This window comes from Panulirus ornatus, chromosome 2 (assembly GCF_036320965.1).
Source record: "Panulirus ornatus isolate Po-2019 chromosome 2, ASM3632096v1, whole genome shotgun sequence".
NCBI classification, from domain to species: Eukaryota; Metazoa; Arthropoda; class Malacostraca; order Decapoda; family Palinuridae; genus Panulirus; species Panulirus ornatus.
Window position 1 is genome coordinate 44421611 of NC_092225.1, and position 19953 is coordinate 44441563.

Sequence of the window (19953 nt, forward strand, 5' to 3'; positions counted from 1 at the left end):
TCTCACCTTATAACATTGTTAGAACTATTATTCCTTTAAAAATACCCAATTTTGCTCTCCAAGATATCGGTCTCGCCTTCCACACGTTCTTCAATGCTCCCAGAACCTTTACCCCTCCCACACCTTGTGACTCATTTCTGCTTCCATGGATCCATCTGATGCTAAATCCACTCCCACATATCAAAAACATTTCATTTCCTACAATTTTTCTCCACTCAAACTTACCTCCCAAATAACCTATCCCTCAACTCTTATTCACATTTGCTCTCAGCTTTGTTCTGTCACACACTTTACCAAACTCAGTCACCAGCTTCTGCAGTTCCTCACCGGAATCAGCCACCAGTGATACATCATCAGCGAACAACAACTGACTCACTTCCTAAGCTCTTTCATCCAAAAGCTGCATACTTGCCTCTCTCTCCAAAACTCTTGCATTCACCTCCCAAAAAAAAGCATTCATAAACAACTTAAACAACCATAGAGACAACAAGCACCCCTGCCGCAAACAAACATTCAGTAGGAACTAATCACTTTCCTCTCTTCCCAGTCGTACACATGCCTTACATCCTCGATAAAAACTCTTCATTACTCTTAGCAACTTACCTCCCACACCATATACTCTTCATACCTTCCACATAGCATCTCCTTTCTCCAGGTCTATAAATGCTACATTCAGATCCATCCGTTTTTCTAAGTATTTCTCACACACATTCTTCCAAGCAAACGGCAGATCCACACATCCTCTATAACTTCTGAAAAAATACTGCTCTTCCCCGGTCGGATGCCCTGTAAATGACTTTTCCGTGTCATTCAATACCCTCCCATATAATCTCCCAGGAATACTCAACAGACTTATACCTCAATAATTTCAACACTCACCTATATCCCATTTGCATTTGTACAATGGCACTACGCATGCATTCCGCCAATCCTCAGGCACTTCACCATGAACCATATATACACTGGATATCCTTACCAGCCAGTCAACAACACAGTCACCCACTTTGTTAAAAAAAAAATCCACTGCAATACCATCCAAACTCGCCGTCTTGCCGTCTATAATTTTACTCAAAACTTTCACAACCTCTTCTCTGTTTACCAAACTATTCTCCCTGACCCTCTCACTTTGCACACCACCTTTTCCAAGACACCCTATATCTGCCACTCTGTCATCAAACGCATTCAACAAACCTTCAAAATACTCACTCCATTTCCTCTTCACTTCACCACTACTTGTTATTACCTCCCCATTAGCTCTCTTCTCCGATGTGCCCATTTGTTCTCTTGTCTTATGCATTCTATTTACCTCCTTCGAAAACATCATTTTATTCTCCCTAAAATTTAATGATACTATTTCACTCCAACTCTCATTTGCCCTCTTTTTCGCCTCTTGCACCTTTCTCTTGACCTCCTGCCTCTCTCTTGTATACATCTCCCAGTCATTTGCACTATTTCCCTGCAAAAATCGTCTAAATGCCTCACTCTTTTCTTTCACTAACAATATTACTTCTTCATCTCACTAATCACTACCCTTTCTAATCTGCGTACCTCTCACCTTTCTCGTGCCGCAAGCATCTTTTGCGCAAGCCATCACTGCTTCCCTAATACATCCCATTTCCCCCCACTCCCCTTACGTCATTTGCTCTCACCTTTTTCCATTCTGCACTCAATCTCTCATGGTACTTCCTCAGACAAGTCTCCTTTCCAAGCTCAATTCCTCTCACCACTCTCTTCACCCCAACGCTGTCTCTTCTTTTCTAAAAACCTCTATAAATCCCTAAACATCTATAGATTCCTACCTACGCCTCCACAAGATAATGATCAGACATCCCTGCGTTTGCCCCTCTCAGCTCATCAACACCCAAAAGCCTCTCTTTTATGCGCCTATCAATTAACACGTAATTCAGTAGCGCTCTCTGGCCATCTATCCTACTTTTTACGTATATACTTATGAATATCTCTCTTTTTAAACCAAATATTCTTAATCACCAATCCTTTTTCAGCATACAAATCTACAAGCTCTTCACCATTTTCCATTTACAACACTTAACGCCCCATGTACACCATTTATACCCTCAAATGCCACACCATTCACGTTTGCATTCAAAATACCCATCAGTATAACCCGGTCTCGTGCATCAAAGATGCTAACACACTCACTCAGCTGCTCACAAAGCTTTTGCCTCTCATTATCTTTCTTCTCGTGACCAGGTGCATATGCACCAATAATCATCCATCTCTCTCCATCCACTTTCAGTTTCACCCATATCAATCTAGAGTTTACTTTCTTACACTCTATCACATACTCCCAGAACCCCTGCTTCAGAAGTAGTGCTACTCCTTCCTGTGCTCTTCTCCTCTCACTAACCCCTGACTTTACTCCCAAGACATTCCCAGACCACTCTTCCCCTTTACCCTTGAGCTTCGTTTCACTCAGAACCAAAACATCCAGGCTCCTTTCCTCAGACATACTACCTATCTCTCCTTTTTCTCATCTTGGCTACAACCACACACATTTAGACACCCTAGTCAGAGCCTTCGAGGAGGAAGAGCACTCCCCGCATGACTCTTTCTTCCGTTTCCCCTTTTAGAAAGTTGTTTATTCATTTATCATAATCAAGTATCGTCTCCTGTGTCAGCAAGGTAGTGCAAGGAAACAGACGAGGCATGGCCCACCCCTACCTGATACAGACATATATACATAAATACACATACACAGGCATATGCATATATACACATGTACATGTCAGTGCCTGCTGTCTTCATCCATTTCCTGTTGCCACTCCGCCACACATGAAATAGCACCACCCCCCCTTTCCCCCCTTCCAGCGAGGTATTGCTAGAAAAAGACAAAAAATTGCCTTATTCTCTCACACTCAGTCTCTAGCTGTCATGTGTAATGCACCGAAACCATAGCTCCCTTTCCAGACACAGGCACCACAGACTTTTCTATAATTTACCCCAGACGTTTCACATGCCCTGGCTCAATCCATTGACAGCACGTTGACCCCGCTATACCACATCGTTCCAATTCACTCTATTCCTTGCAATCCTTTCACACTCCTTTATGTCCAGTCCCCGATAGCTCAAATTTTTTCTCACTGCATCCTTCCACCTTGAATTTGATCTCCCGCTTTTCCTTCTTCCCTCCACTCTGACAAATATATCCTTTTTGTCAATCTTTCCTCAATCATTATATCCATGTGTCTAGACCATTTCAACACACCCTCTTCTGCTCTCTCAACCACACTCTTTTTATTACCACACATCTCTCTTACCCTTTTATCACTTTCTCGATCAATCCACCTCACATCACATATTGTCCTCAAACATTTCATTTCCAACACATCCACTCTCCACCGCGCAACCCTATCTATAGTCCACGCCTCACAACCATAAAACATTGTTGTAACCACTACTCCTTAAAACATACCCATTTTTGCTCGTCGAGCAACCCAAAAGGATGATTTGAATATGAGAAAGATTTTTAGTCCGAGACCCGAATATGTGTTTATAATTCCTTGAACATTGCTTGTTCATATTGAATTTCAATGATCCATCCTATCAAAATTAACAAATTGAATTTTACTCCAAGTATTTATAATTTCACAGAAATGTTAGCTGAAATATATAAGTATATATCCCTATGATACTGAAGCATTACAATATCATTAACATTGGATATCTATTATCCCGGTTTGCTTGCGTTCATTATGAGGCAATTTCCGTTATAACCTCAGGTAGCATTGTTCTACTTTCCCTCCCTTGATATAATATCATGGACAGTATGTACCTCTCGTGCGATGTCCAAGCCAGCCTGGAGTTTGACATTTGCTTTTTGTCTGTTTTCCCTGACGCGCTTGGCTATCACCTCGTCGATCCAGTAGCTTATGATGCCTGCGTCTTCCAGCCTAGACTTGAGCTGTTTAAATCGCGGATAGAAAGGCGCACCTTTCCTGAAGTAAAGAATAATCTTATGTGAAAAGTTTTAGTGTTAGATGCTCATATATGTCTGTATGGTATGTGTAAGTATTGCCCACAGAACTGTTATAGAAAAGCATACTATCGAATTTCTATCCTGGCTAGAATGCAGATAGTGCACGTAGCAACATCACACTGGTAATGACAAATTTGCCCATAATTTGGGTGTTTTTTCTATCATTACTTCAGAGTCAAGCCTGATGATGGTTTCATTGAACATTAGACAACTGATGCCTGGTGTAAACAATCAGTATTTTATCTATACTGAAGTTTGGATCAAGGAAGAAAAATTATCAGCAAAACTCACGATAAAGGAACATTGATAGTGAATAATCAAAGTGTATAGCCGGATATATAGACAATCAGGAGAGTTAAACTAATGATGATCAAAACTATACTTCTTAGAGACTTGACTTTATATCATTTAGATACAATTTCGCTCCATCGTGGATCCTTGTCATTAATTACTAACAGCAATTGTACAAAATAATAGGAATTACCTAGTGCCAGTTGACAAGGGTCTGTGATAAGCGAAAACCGTAATGCAGTAATACGAAGACAACTCTCCAAGAAGTGTGCTTTCGTCATACATATGTGATATACTGCGTTGTTCTTCCAAATAATTATTTCATTATTGCTAAAAGGAAGTTATTTTGTGAAGGTAATTAAAATTTAGGAAATATCAGTCTTTTCTACTCTGACATAAAGAAAAAACTGGACGAAAAGCAGTGACTAATACGTAATAATCTTAACATAAGGATACTTCTATTCTTACTAATCATTTTCGCAATAATCTTTTGAAGTAAATAAAGAATATAGTTTGATATATTCGCACGTAAAACAAATTAGATATCCACCGTAATCATCTAGGGCAATCATCAATTATCTTGGTCATTTATCATATTTGCTTAATGTTCCCCTTGTCTGTTTGAATCGCTGACAGATGTAGTGTTAAAACCAGTAAATGCCAAAAAAAACACAGATGTACCTGAAGCCCCATCCAAAGGCGGCCATTATGGAGATTCCTTTCTTACTGATGAAGAAGGGATTATTGCCCTGGGAGTCCGTGTAGCCAGAAGCGACAATTATGGTCACGTAATTCTCGAAGTCGATCAACGAGTAGCCTCCCGCCAGAACCTTCTGTAGGGCCTCCTTCGCTTCTACCACCTGGATCACATGATACAAACAGGTGACGTCTTTCTTTTAATATCAAATTCCAGGAATACATTAGTATTACTTACGTCTGGAACTCACGTTCCATGTGAGCTTTCATGAAAAGAAAAGAAACAATAGAAGTATAGAATTAATTATTAGTTTTGTATCATGAACATAACTCTGCCTATTTTAGGTTACACGGAGAATAACGGTCATCCATTTCAGAAGAGCCTATACCGTCCTGCTACTGAGTATAGCGCAACCTTGAAGCTGAGGAACCCCTATATCGACGAGAGGGGGAAGTCCAAGGATTATGTAGAGATACTGACTATCTCAGATGATATCGACGATACCTTCTTCATACTGTGGTTACCGTGTGTGTGTGTGTGTGTGTGTGTGTGTTAGTAGGTGTAGGTTGGGTGGGGGTGGGGGTAAATGCAGGCAGAGATTTTCTTTTTATATTTTCAGGGAAGTGTAAATGTATGTGTTCGAATAACTTGCTTCTGTGTGAGTATGTGGAATCATCTGTTTATGTAAAAAAGATCTCAATTGTCTTTAAAAACTGTGGTGTGCATGTGTATGTGCACGTGTGTATGTTTTCATGATTACGGGCAATTTATCGGTACGTAAGTATGAATAAATGTGTTTGTTTTACATACATATTTCCATTCTCCCAGTAAATATTATGTATATATATATATATATATATATATATATATATATATATATATATATATATATATATATATATATATATATATATATATATATATATATATATATATATATATATATATATATATATATATATATATATATATATATATATATATATATATATATATTTTTTCTTTTTTTTATACTTTGTCGCTGTCTCCCGCGTTTGCGAGGTAGCGCAAGGAAACAGACGAAAGAAATGGCCCAACCCACCCCCATACACATGTATATACATACGTCCACACACGCAAATATACATACCTACACAGCTTTCCATGGTTTACCCCAGACGCTTCACATGCCTTGATTCAATCCACTGACAGCACGTCAACCCCGGTATACCACACCGCTCCAATTCACTCAATTCCTTGCCCTCCTTTCACCCTCCTGCATGTTCAGGCCCCGATCACACAAAATCTTTTTCACTCCATCTTTCCACCTCCAATTTGGTCCCCCTCTTCTCCTTGTTCCCTCCACCTCCGACACATATATCCTCTTGGTCAATCTTTCCTCACTCATCCTCTCCATGTGCCCAAACCACTTCAAAAAACCCTCTTCTGCTCTCTCAACCACGCTCTTTTTATTTCCACACATCTCTCTTACCCTTACGTTACTTACTCGATCAAACCACCTCACACCACATATTGTCCTCAAACATCTCATTTCCAGCACATCCATCCTCCTGCGCACAACTCTATCCATAGCCCACGCCTCGCAACCATACAACATTGTTGGAACCACTATTCCTTCAAACATACCCATTTTTGCTTTCCGAGATAATGTTCTCGACTTCCACACATTCTTCAAGGCTCCCAGGATTTTCGCCCCCTCCCCCACCCTATGATCCACTTCCGCTTCCATGGTTCCATCCGCTGCCAGATCCACTCCCAGATATCTAAAACACTTCACTTCCTCCAGTTTTTCTCCATTCAAACTCACCTCCCAATTGACTTGACCCTCAACCCTACTGTACCTAATAACCTTGCTCTTATTCACATTTACTCTTAACTTTCTTCCACACACTTTTCCAAACTCAGTCACCAGCTTCTGCAGTTTCTCACATGAATCAGCCACCAGCGCTGTATCATCAGCGAACAACAACTGACTCACTTCCCAAGCTCTCTCATCCCCAACAGACTTCATACTTGCCCCTCTTTCCAAAACTCTTGCATTTACCTCCCTAACAACCCCATCCATAAACAAATTAAACAACCATGGAGACATCACACACCCCTGCCGCAAACTTACATTCACTGAGAACCAATCACTTTCCTCTCTTCCTACACGTACACAAGTCTTACATCCTCGATAAAAACTTTTCACTGCTTCTAACAACTTTCCTCCCACACCATATATTCTTAGTACCTTCCACAGAGCATCTCTATCAACTCTATCATATGCCTTCTCCAGATCCATAAATGCTACATACAAATCCATTTGCTTTTCTAAGTATTTCTCACATACATTCTTCAAAGCAAACACCTGATCCACACATCCTCTACCACTTCTGAAACCACACTGCTCTTCCCCAATCTGATGCTCTGTACATGCCTTCACCCTCTCAATCAATACCCTCCCATATAATTTACCAGGAATACTCAACAAACTTATACCTCTGTAATTTGAGCACTCACTCTTATCCCCTTTGCCTTTGTACAATGGCACTATGCACGCATTCCGCCAATCCTCAGGCACCTCACCATGAGTCATACATACATTAAATAACCTTACCAACCAGTGAACAATACAGTCACCCCCTTTTTTAATAAATTCCACTGCAATACCATCCAAACCTGCTGCCTTGCCGGCTTTCATCTTCCGCAAAGCTTTCACTACCTCTTCTCTGTTTACCAAATCATTTTCCCTAACCCTCTCACTTTGCACACCACCTCGACCAAAACACCCTATATCTGCCACTCTATCATCAAACACATTCAACAAACCTTCAAAATACTCACTCCATCTCCTTCTCACATCACCACTACTTGTTATCACTTCCCCATTTGCGCCCTTCACTGAAGTTCCCATTTGCTCCCTTGTCTTATATATATATATATATATATATATATATATATATATATATATATATATATATATATATATATATATATATATATATATATATATATATATATATATATATATATATATATATATATATATATATATATATATTTTTTTTTTTTTTTTTTTTTTTGCTTTGTCGCTGTCTCCCGCGTTTGCGAGGTGGCGCAAGGAAACAGACGAAAGAAATGGCCCAACCCACCCCCATACACATGTATATACATACGTCCACACACGCAATTATACATACCTACATAGCTTTCCATCGTTTACCCCAGACGCTTCACATGCCTTGATTCAATCCACTGACAGCACGTCAACCCCGGTATACCACATCGCTCCAATTCACTCTATTCCTTGCCCTCCTTTCACCCTCCTGGATGTTTAGGCCCCGATCACACAAAATCTTTTTCACTCCATCTTTCCACCTCCAATTTGGTCTCCCTCTTCTCCTCGTTCCCTCCACCTCCGACACATATATTCTCTTGGTCAATCTTTCCTCACTCATTCTCTCCATGTGCCCGAACCATTTCAAAACACCCTATTCTGCTCTCTCAACCACGCTCTTTTTATTTCCACATATCTCTCTTACCCTTACGTTACTTACTCGATCAAACCACCTCACACCACACATTGTCCTCAAACATCTCATTTCCAGCACATCCATCCTCCTGCGCACAACTGTATCCATAGCCCACGCCTCGCAACCATACAACACTGTTGGAACCACTATTCCTTCAAACATACCCATTTTTGCTTTTTGGTTGTTTAATTTGTTTATATATATATATATATATATATATATATATATATATATATATATATATATATATATATATATATATATATATATATATATATATATATATATATATATATACATATATATATATATATATATATATATATATATATATATATATATATATATATATATATATATATATATATATATATATATATATATATATATATATACATATATATATGTATATATATATATATATATATATATATATATATATATATATATATATATATATATATATATATATATATATATATATATATATATATATATATATATACATATGTATATTACATCTATTATTATTTTGCTTTGTCGCTGTCTCCCGCGTTTGCGAGGTAGCGCAAGGAAACAGACGAAAGAAATGGCCCAACCCACCCCCATACATATATATATACATACACGTCCACACACGCAAATATACATACCTATACATCACAATGTACACATATATATACACACATAGACACATAAATGTATACCCATGCACACAATTCACACTGCCTTTATTCATTCAGATCGCCACCTCGCCACTCATGGAATACCATTAACCTCCCCCTTCATGTGTGCGAGGTAGCACTAGGAAAAGACAACAAAGGCCCCATTCGTTCACACTCAGTCTCTAGCTGTCATGCAATAATGCGCGAAACCACAGCTACCTTTCCACATCCAGGCCCCACAAAACTTTCCATTGTTTACCCCAGACGCTTCACATGCCCTGCTTCAATCCACTGACAGCACGTCAACCCCGGTATACCATATCGACCCAATTCACTCTATTCCTTGCCCGCCTTTCACCCTCCTTCATGTTCAGGCTCCGATCACTCAAAATCTTTTTCACTCATTCTTTCCACCTCCAATTTGGTCTCCCATTTCTCCTCGTTCCCTCCACCTCCGAAAAATATATCCTCTTGGTCAACTTTTCCTCACTCATTCTCTCCATGTGCCCAAACCATTTCAAAACACCCGCTTCTGCTCTCTCAACCACGCCATTTTTATTTCCATATATCTCTCTTACCCTTACATTACTTACTCGATCAAACAACCTTACACAGCATATTGCCGTCAAACATCTCATTTCCAGCACATCCACCCTCCTGCGCACAACTCTATCCATAGCACACGCTTCGCAACCATACAACATTGTTGGAACCACTATTCCTTCAAACATACCCATTTTTGCTTTCCGAGATAATGTTCTCGACTTCCATACATTCTTCAAGGCTCCCAGGATTTTCGCCCCCTCCCCCATCCTATGATTCACTTCCGCTTCCATGGTTCCATCTGCTGCCAGATCCACTACCAGATATCTAAACCACTTTACTTCCTCCAGTTTTGCTCCATTCAAACGTACCTCCCAATTGACTTGCCCTCAACCCTACTGTACCTAATAATCTTGCTGTTATTCATATTTACTCTTAACTTTCTTCTTTCACACACCTTAACAAACTCAGTCACCAGTTTCTGCAGTTTCTCACATGAATCAGCCACCAGCGCTGCATCATCAGCGAACAACAACTGCCTCACTTCCCAAGCTCTCTCATCCACAACAGACTTCATACTTGCCCCTCTTTCCAAAACTGTTGCATTCACCTCCCTAACAACCCCATCCATAAACAAATTAAACAAACATGGAAACATCAAACACCCCTGCCGCAAACCTACATTCTCTGAGAACCAATCACTTTCCTCTCTTCCTACACGTACAGATGCCTTACATCCTCGATAAAAACATTTCACTGCTTCTAACAACTTGCCTCACACACCATATAGTCTTAAAACCTTCCACAGAGCATATCTATCAACTCTATCATATGCCTTCTCCAGATCCATAAATGCTACATACAAATCCATTTGCTTTTCTAAGTATTACTCACATACATTCTTCAAAGCAAACACCTGATCCACACATCCTCTACCACTTCTGAAACCACACTGCTATTCCCCAATCTGATGCTCTGTACATGCCTTCACCCTCTCAATCAATACCCTCCCATATATTTTACCAGGAATACTCAACAAACTTATACCTCTGTAATTTGAGCACTCACTCCTATCCCCTTTACCTTTGTACAATGGCACTGTGCACGCATTCCGCCAATCCTCAGGCACCTCAAAATGAGTCATACATACATTAAATAACCTTACCAACCAGTCAACAATACAGTCACCCCTTTTTAATAGATTCCACTGCAATACCGTCCAAACCTTCTGCCTTGCCAGCTTTCATCTTCCGCAAAGCTTTTACTACCTCTTCTCTGCTTACCAAATCATTTTCCCTAACCCTCTCACTTTGCAACCCACCTCGACCAAAACACCCTATATCTGCCACTCTATAATCAAACACATTCAACAAACCTTCAAAATACTCACTCCATCTCCTTCTCACATCACTACTACTTGTTATCACCTCCCCATTTGCGCCCTTCACTGAAGTTCCCATTTGCTCCCTTGTCTTACGCACTTTATTTACCTCCTTCCAGAACATCTTTTTATTCTCCCTAAAATTTAATGATACTCTCTCACCCCAACTCTCATTTGCCCTCTTTTTCACCGCTTGCACCTTTCTGTTGACCTCCTGTCTCTTTCTTTTATACATCTCCCACTCAATTGCATTTTTTCCCTGCAAAAATCATGTAAATGCCTTTCTCTTCTCTTTCACTAATAATCTTACTTCTTCATCCCACCACTCACTACCCTTTCTAATCAACCCACCTCCCACGCTTCTCATGCCACAAGCATCTTTTGCACACTCCATCAATGATTCCCTAAATACATCCCATTCTCCCCAACTCCCCTTACTTCCATTGTTCTCACCTTTTTCCATTCTGTACTCAGTCTCTCCTGGTACTTCCTCACACATGTCTCCTTCCCAAGCTCACTTACTCTCACCACCCTTTTCATCCCAAAATTCAGTCATCTTTTCAGAAAACCCATACAAATCTTCACCTTAGCCTCCACAAGATAATGACCAGACATCCCTCCAGTTGCACCTCTCAGCACATTAAATCCAAAAGTCTCTCTTTCGCGTGCCTGTCAATTAACACGTAATCCAAAAACGCTCTCTGGCCATCTCTCCTACTTACATACGTATACTTATGTATATCTCACTTTTAAAACGGGTATTGCAATCACCAGTCCTTTTTCAGCACATAAATCTACAAGCTCTTCACCATTTCCATTTACAACACTGAACACCCCTTGTATACAAATTATTCCCTCAACTGCCACATTACTCACCTTTGCATTCAAATCACCCATCACTATATCCCCGTCTTGTGCATCAAAACCACTAACACACTCATTCAGCTGTTCCCAAAACACTTGCCTCTCATGATCTTTCTTCTCAAGCACAGGTGCATATGCACCAACAATCACCCATCTCTCTCCATCAACTTTCAGTTTTATCCATATTAATCGAAAATTTACTTTCTTACATTCTATCACATACTCCCACAACTCCTTTTTCAGGAGTACTGCTACTCCTTCCCTTGCTCTTGTCCTCTCACTAACCCCTGACTTTACTCCCAAGAAATTCCCAAACCAACCTTCCCTTTTACCCTTGAGCTTCGTTTCACTCAGAGCCAAAACATCCAGGTTCCTTTCCTGAAACATACTACCCATCTCTCCTTTTTTCACATCTTGGTTACATCCGCACACATTTAGTCACCCCAATCTGAGTCTACGAGGAGGATGAGCACTCCCCGCGTGACTCTTTCTGTTTATATATATATATATATTTTTTTTTTTTTTTTTTTTTTTTTTATACTTTGTCGCTGTCTCCCGCGTTTGCGAGGTAGCGCAAGGAAACAGACGAAAGAAATGCCCCCCCCCCCCCCATACACATGTACATACACACGTCCACACACGCAAATATACATACCTACACAGCTTTCCATGGTTTACCCCAGACGCTTCACATGCCTTGCTTCAATCCACTGACAGCACGTCAACCCCTGTATACCACATGACTCCACTTCACTCTATTTCTTGCCCTCCTTTCACCCTCCTGCATGTTCAGGCCCCGATCACACAAAATCTTTTTCACTCCATCTTTCCACCTCCAATTTGGTCTCCCTCTTCTCCTCGTTCCCTCCACCTCCGACACATATATCCTCTTGGTCAATCTCTCCTCACTCATTCTCTCCATGTGCCCAAACCATTTCAAAACACCCTCTTCTGCTCTCTCAACCACGCTCTTTTTATTTCCACACATCTCTCTCACCCTTACGTTACTTACTCGATCAAACCACCTCACACCACACATTGTCCTCAAACATCTCATTTCCAGCACATCCATCCTCCTGCGCACATCTCTATCCATAGCCCACGCCTCGCAACCATACAACATTGTTGGAACCACTATTCCCTCAAACATACCCATTTTTGCTTTCCGAGATAGTGTTCTCGACTTCCACACATTTTTCAAGGCTCCCAAAATTTTCGCCCCCTCCCCCACCCTATGATCCACTTCCGCTTCCATGGTTCCATCCGCTGACAGATCCACTCCCAGATATCTAAAACACTTCACTTCCTCCAGTTTTTCTCCATTCAAACTCACCTCCCAATTGACTTGACCCTCACCCCTACTGTACCTAATAACCTTGCTCTTATTCACATTTACTCTCAACTTTCTTCTTCCACACACTTTACCAAACTCAGTCACCAGCTTCTGCAGTTTCTCACATGAATCAGCCACCAGCGCTGTATCATCAGCGAACAACAACTGACTCACTTCCCAAGCTCTCTCATCCCCAACAGACTTCATACTTGCCCCTCTTTCCAGGACTCTTGCATTTACCTCCCTTACAACCCCATCCATAAACAAATTAAACAACCATGGAGACATCACACACCCCTGCCGCAAACCTACATTCACTGAGAACCAATCACTTTCCTCTCTTCCTACACGTACACATGCCTTACATCCTCGATAAAAACTTTTCACTGCTTCTAACAACTTGCCTCCCACACCATATATTCTTAATACCTTCCACAGAGCATCTCTATCAACTCTATCATATGCCTTCTCCAGATCCATAAATGCTACATACAAATCCATTTGCTTTTCTAAGTATTTCTCACATACATTCTTCAAAGCAAACACCTGATCCACACATCCTCTACCACTTCTGAAACCGCACTGCTCTTCCCCAATCTGATGCTCTGTACATGCCTTCACCCTCTCAATCAATACCCTACCATATAATTTACCAGGAATACTCAACAAACTTATACCTCTGTAATTTGAGCACTCACTCTTATATATATATATATATATATATATATATATATATATATATATATATATATATATATATATATATATATATATATATATATATATATATGTATATTTTTTTTTCTTTATTAATATTTTGCTTTGTCGCTGTCTCCCGCGTTTGCGTGATAGCGCAAGGAAACAGACGAAAGAAATGGCCCAACCAACCCCCATACACATGTATATACATACATGTCCACACACGCAAATACACAAACCTATACATCTCAATGTACACATATATATACACACAGACATAAACATATATACACATGTACATCATTAATACTATCTGCTTTTATCTATTCCCATCGCCACCTCGGCACACATGGAATAACTTCTCCCTCCCCACTCAAATATATATATATATATATATATATATATATATATATATATATATATATATATATATATATATATATATATATACATATAAATATATATATATATATAAATATATATATATATATATATATATATATATATATATATATATATATATATATATATATATATATATTTTTTTTTATTTTTATCATACTTTGTCGCTGTCTCCCGCGTTTGCGAGGTAGCGCAAGGAAACAGACGAAAGAAATGGCCCAACCCCCCCCCCCATACACATGTATATAAATACGTTCACACACGCAAATATACATACCTACACAGCTTTCCATGGTTTACCCCAGACGCTTCACATGCCCTGATTCAATCCACTGACAGCACGTCAACCCCGGTATACCACATCGCTCCAATTCACTCTATTCCTTGCCCTCCTTTCACCCTCCTGCATGTTCAGGCCCTGATCACACAAAATCTTTTTCACTCCATCTTTCCACCTCCAATTTGGTCTCCCTCTTCTCCTCGTTCCCTCCACCTCCGACACATATATCCTCTTGGTCAATCTTTCCTCACTCATTCTCTCCATGTGCCCAAACCACTTCAAAACACCCTCTTCTGCTCTCTCAACCACGCTCTTTTTATTTCCACACATCTCTTTTACCCTTACGTTACTCTCTCGATCAAACCACCTCACACCACACATTGTCCTCAAACATCTCATTTCCAGCACATCCATCCTCCTGCGCACAACTCTATCCATAGCCCACGCCTCGCAACCATACAACATTGTTGGAACCACTATTCCTTCAAACATACCCATTTTTGCTTTCCGAGATAATGTTCTCGACTTCCACACATTCTTTAAGGCCCCCAGAATTTTCGCCCCCTCCCCCACCCTATGATCCACTTCCGTTTCCATGTTTCCATCCGCTGCCAGATCCACTCCCAGATATCTAAAACACTTCACTTCCTCCAGTTTTTCTACATTCAAACTCACCTCGCAATTGACTTGACCCTCAACCCTACTGTACCTAATAACCTTGCTCTTATTCACATTTACTCTTAACTTTCTTCTTCCACACACTTTACCAAACTCAGTCACCAGCTTCTGCAGTTTCTCACATGAATCAGCCACCAGCGCTGTATCATCAGCGAACAACAACTGACTCACTTCCCAAGCTCTCTCATCCCCAACAGACTTCATACTTGCCCCTCTTTCCAAAACTCTTGCATTTACCTCCCTAACAACCCCATCCATAAACAAATTAAACAACCATGGAGACATCACACACCCCTGCCGCAAACCTACATTCACTGAGAACCAATCACTTTCCTCTCTTCCTACATGTACACATGCCTTACATCCTCGATAAAAACTTTTCACCGCTTCTAACAACTTTCCTCCCACACCATATATTCTTAATACCTTCCACAGAGCATCTCTATCAACTCTATCATATGCCTTCTCCAGATCCATAAATGCTACATACAAATCCATTTGCTTTTCTAAGTATTTCTCACATACATTCTTCAAAGCAAACACCTGATCCACACATCCTCTACCACTTCTGAAACCACACTGCTCTTCCCCAATCTGATGCTCTGTACATGCCTTCACCCTCTCAATCAATACCCTCCCATATAATTTACCAGGAATACTCAGCAAACTTATACCTCTGTAATTTGAGCACTCACTCTTATCCCATTTGCCTTTGTACAATGGCACCATGCACGTATTCCGCCAATCCTCAGGCACCTCACCATGAGTCATACATACAATAAATAACCTTACCAAACAGTCAACAATACAGTCCCCCCCTTTTTTAATAAATTCCACTGCAATACCATCCAAACCTGCTGCCTTGCCGGCTTTCATCTTCCGCAAAGCTTTCACTACCTCTTCTCTGTTTAACAAATCATTTTCCCTAACCCTCTCACTTTGCACACCACCTCGACCAAAACACCCTATATCTGCCACTCTATCATCAAACACATTCAACAAACCTTCAAAATACTCACTCCATCTCCTTCTCACATCACCACTACTTGTTATTACCTCCCCATTTGCGCCCTTCACTGAAGTTTCCATTTGCTCCCTTGTCTTACGCACTTTATTTACCTCCTTCCAGAACATCTTTTTATTCTCCCTAAAATTTAATGATACTCTCTCACCCCAACTCTCATTTGCCCTTTTTTTCACCTCTTGCACCTTTTTGCTTGACCTCCTGTCTCTTTCTTTGATACATCTCCCACTCAATTGCATTTTTTCCCTGCAAAAATCGTCCAAATGCCTCTCTCTTCTCTTTCACTAATACTCTTACTTCTTCATCCCACCACTCACTACCCTTTCTAATCAACCCACCTCCCACTCTTCTCATGCCACAAGCATCTTTTGCGCAATCCATCACTCCTGAAGCAGGAGTTGTGGGAGTATGTGATAGAATGCAAGAAAGTAATTTCTCGATTAATATGGGTAAAACTGAAAGTTGATGGAGAGAGGTGGGTGATTATTGGTGCATATGCACCCGGGCATGAGAAGAAAGATCATGAGAGGCAAGTGTTTTGGGAGCAGCTGAATGAGTGTGTTAGTGGTTTTGATGCACGAGACCGGGTTATAGTGATGGGTGATTTGAATGCAAAGGTGAGTAATGTGGCAGTTGATGGAATAATTGGTATACATGGGGTGTTCAGTGTTGTAAATGGAAATGGTGAAGAGCTTGTAGATTTATGTGCTGAAAAAGGACTGATGATTGGGAATACCTGGTTTAAAAAGCGCGATATACATAAGTATACTTATGTAAGTAGGAGAGATGGCCAGAGAGCATTATTGGATTACGTGTTAATTGACAGGCGTGCGAAAGAGAGACTTTTGGATGTTAATGTGCTGAGAGGTGCAACTGGAGGGATGTCTGATCATTATCTTGTGGAGGCTAAGGTGAAGATTTGTATGGGTTTTCGGAAAAGAAGAGTGAATGTTGGGGTGAAGAGGGTGGTGAGAGTAAGTGAGCTTGAGAAGGAGACCTGTGTGAGGAAGTACCAGGAGAGACTGAGTACAGAATGGAAAAAGGTGAGAGCAATGGAAGTTAGGGGAGTGGGGGAGGAATGGGATGTATTTAGGGATATATATATATATATATATATATATATATATATATATATATATATAAATGGCTTGCGCAAAAGATGCTTGTGGCATGACAAGCTTGGGAGGTGGGTTAATTAGAAAAGGTAGTGAGTGGTGGGATGAAGAAGTAAGATTCTTAGTGAAACAGAAGGGAAAGGCATTTGAACGATTTTTGCAGGGAAAAATGCAACTGAATGGGAAAGTTATAAAAGAAAGAGGCAGGAGGTCAAGAGAAAGGTGCAAAAGGTGAAAAACAAGGCAAATGAGAGTTGGGGTGAGAGAGTATCATTAATTTTCAGGGAGAATAAAAAAATGTTTTGGAAGGAGGTAAATAGGGTGCGTAAGATAAGGAAGCAAATGGGAACTTCAGTGAAGGGGGCTAATGGGGAGGTGATAACAAGTAGTGGTGATGTGAGAAGGAGATGGAATGAGTATTTTGAAGGTTTCTTGAATGTGTTTGATGATAGATTGGCAGATGTGGGGAGTCTTGGTCGAGGTGGTGTGCAAAGTGAGAGGGTTAGGGAAAATGTTTGGGTAAATAGAGAAGAGGTAGTAAAAGCTTTACGAAAGATGAAAGCCGGGAAAGCAGCAGGTTTCGGTGGTATTTCAGTGGAATTTATTAAAAAAGGTGTTGACTGTATTGTTGACTGGTTGGTAAGGTTATTTAATGTATGTATGATTCAAGGTGAGGATTGGCGGAATACTTCCATAGTGCCATTGTACAAAGGCAAAGGGGATAAGAGTGAGTGCTCAAATTACAGAGGTATAAGTTTGTAGAGTATTCCTGGTAAATTATAAGTGAGGGTATTGATTGAGAGGGTGAAGGCATGTACAGAGTATCAGATTGGGGAAGAGCAGTGTGGTTTTAGAAGTGGTAGAGGATGTGTGGATCAGGTGTTTGCTTTCAAGAATGTATGCGAGAAATACTTAGAAAAACAAATGGATTTGTATGTAACATTTATGGATCTGGAGAAGGCATATGATAGAGTTGATAGATATGCTCTGTGGAAGGTTTTAAAAATATATGGTGTGGGAGTCAAGTTGTTAGAAGCATTGGAACATTATTATCGAGGATGTAAGGCATGTGTACGTGTAGGAAGGGAGGAAAGTGATTGGTTCTCAGTGAATGTAAGTTTGCGGTAGGGGTGTGTGATGTGTCCATGGTTGTTTAATTTGTTTATGGATGGGGTTGTTAGGGAGGTGAATGCAAGAGTTTTGAAAAGAGGGGCAAGTATGCAGTCTGTTTTGTATGAGAGAGCTTGGGAAGTGCGTCAGTTGTTGTTCGCTGATGATACAGCGCTGGTGGCTGATTCATGTAAGAAACTGCAGAAGCTGGTGACTGAGTTTGGTAAAATGTGTGAAAGAAGAAAGTTAAGAGTAAATATGAATAAGAGGAAGGTTATTAGGTACAGAAGGGTTATGGGTCAAGTCAATTGGGAGGTAAATTTGAATGGATAAAAGCTGGAGGAAGTGAAGTGTTTTAGATATCTGGGAGTGGATCTGGCAGCGGATAGAACCATGGAAGCGGAAGTGAATCATAGGGTGGGGGAGGGGGCGAAAATTCTGGGAGCCTTGAAGAATGTTTGGAAGTCGAGAACATTATCTCGGAAAGCAAAAATGGGTATGTTTGAAGGAATAGTGGTTCCAACAATGTTGTATGGTTGCGAGGCGTGAGCTATGGATAGAGTTGTGCGCAGGAGGGTGTATGTGCTGAAAATGAGATGTATGAGGACAATATGTGTTGTGAGGTGGTTTGATCGAGTAAGTAATGTAAGGGTGAGAGATATGTTTGGAAACAAAAAGAGTGTTGCTGAGAGAGCAGAAGAGGGTGTTTTGAAATGGTTTGGTCACATGGAGAGAATGAGTGGGGAAAGATTGACCAAGAGGATATATGTGTTAGAGATGGAGGGAACGAAGAGAAGTGGGAGACCAAATTGGAGGTGGAAAGAATGAGTGAAAAAGATTTTGAGCGATCCGGGCCTGAACATGCAGGAGGGTGAAAGGCGTGCAAGGAAGAGAGTGAATTGGAACGATGTGGTATACCGGGGTCGACGTGCTTTCAATGGATTGAACCAGGGCATGTGAAGCGTCTGGGGTAAACCATGGAAAGTGTGTGGGGCCTGGATGTGGAAAGGGAGCTGTGGTTTCGGTGCATTATTACGTGACAGCTAGAGACTGAGTGTGAACGAATGGGGCCTTTGGTGTTTTTCCTAGCGCTATCTCGCACACATGAGGGGGGAGGGGGTTTTTATTCCATGTGTGGCGATGTGGCGATGGGAACAAATAAAGGCAGACAGGGTGAATTATGTACATGTGTATATATGTATATGACTGTGTGTGTATATATATTTGTACGTTGAGATGTATAGGTATGTATATTGTGCGTGTGTGGACATGTATGTATATACATGTGTATGAGGGCGGGTTAGGCCATTCTTTCATCTGTTTCCTTGCGCTACCTCGATAACGCGGGAGACAGCGACA

The 19953-nt window shown here is 40.6% G+C and overlaps 1 protein-coding gene across 1 annotated transcript in view; it reads right to left on the bottom strand.

Annotated features, from left to right (window-relative positions):
- Window positions 1-2616: 2616 nt before the first annotated feature.
- Window positions 2617-19953, bottom strand: part of LOC139752176 (glutamate receptor ionotropic, delta-1-like) — a 99938-nt gene continuing 82601 nt past the window's right edge. The window contains exons 5-7 of the mRNA XM_071668134.1: window positions 4970-5148; window positions 3794-3956; window positions 2617-2682 (exon numbers count right to left, since the gene is read on the bottom strand). Of these exons, the coding sequence (XP_071524235.1) occupies window positions 2617-2682; window positions 3794-3956; window positions 4970-5148 (408 nt within the window). The remainder of the gene's footprint in view (window positions 2683-3793; window positions 3957-4969; window positions 5149-19953) is intronic.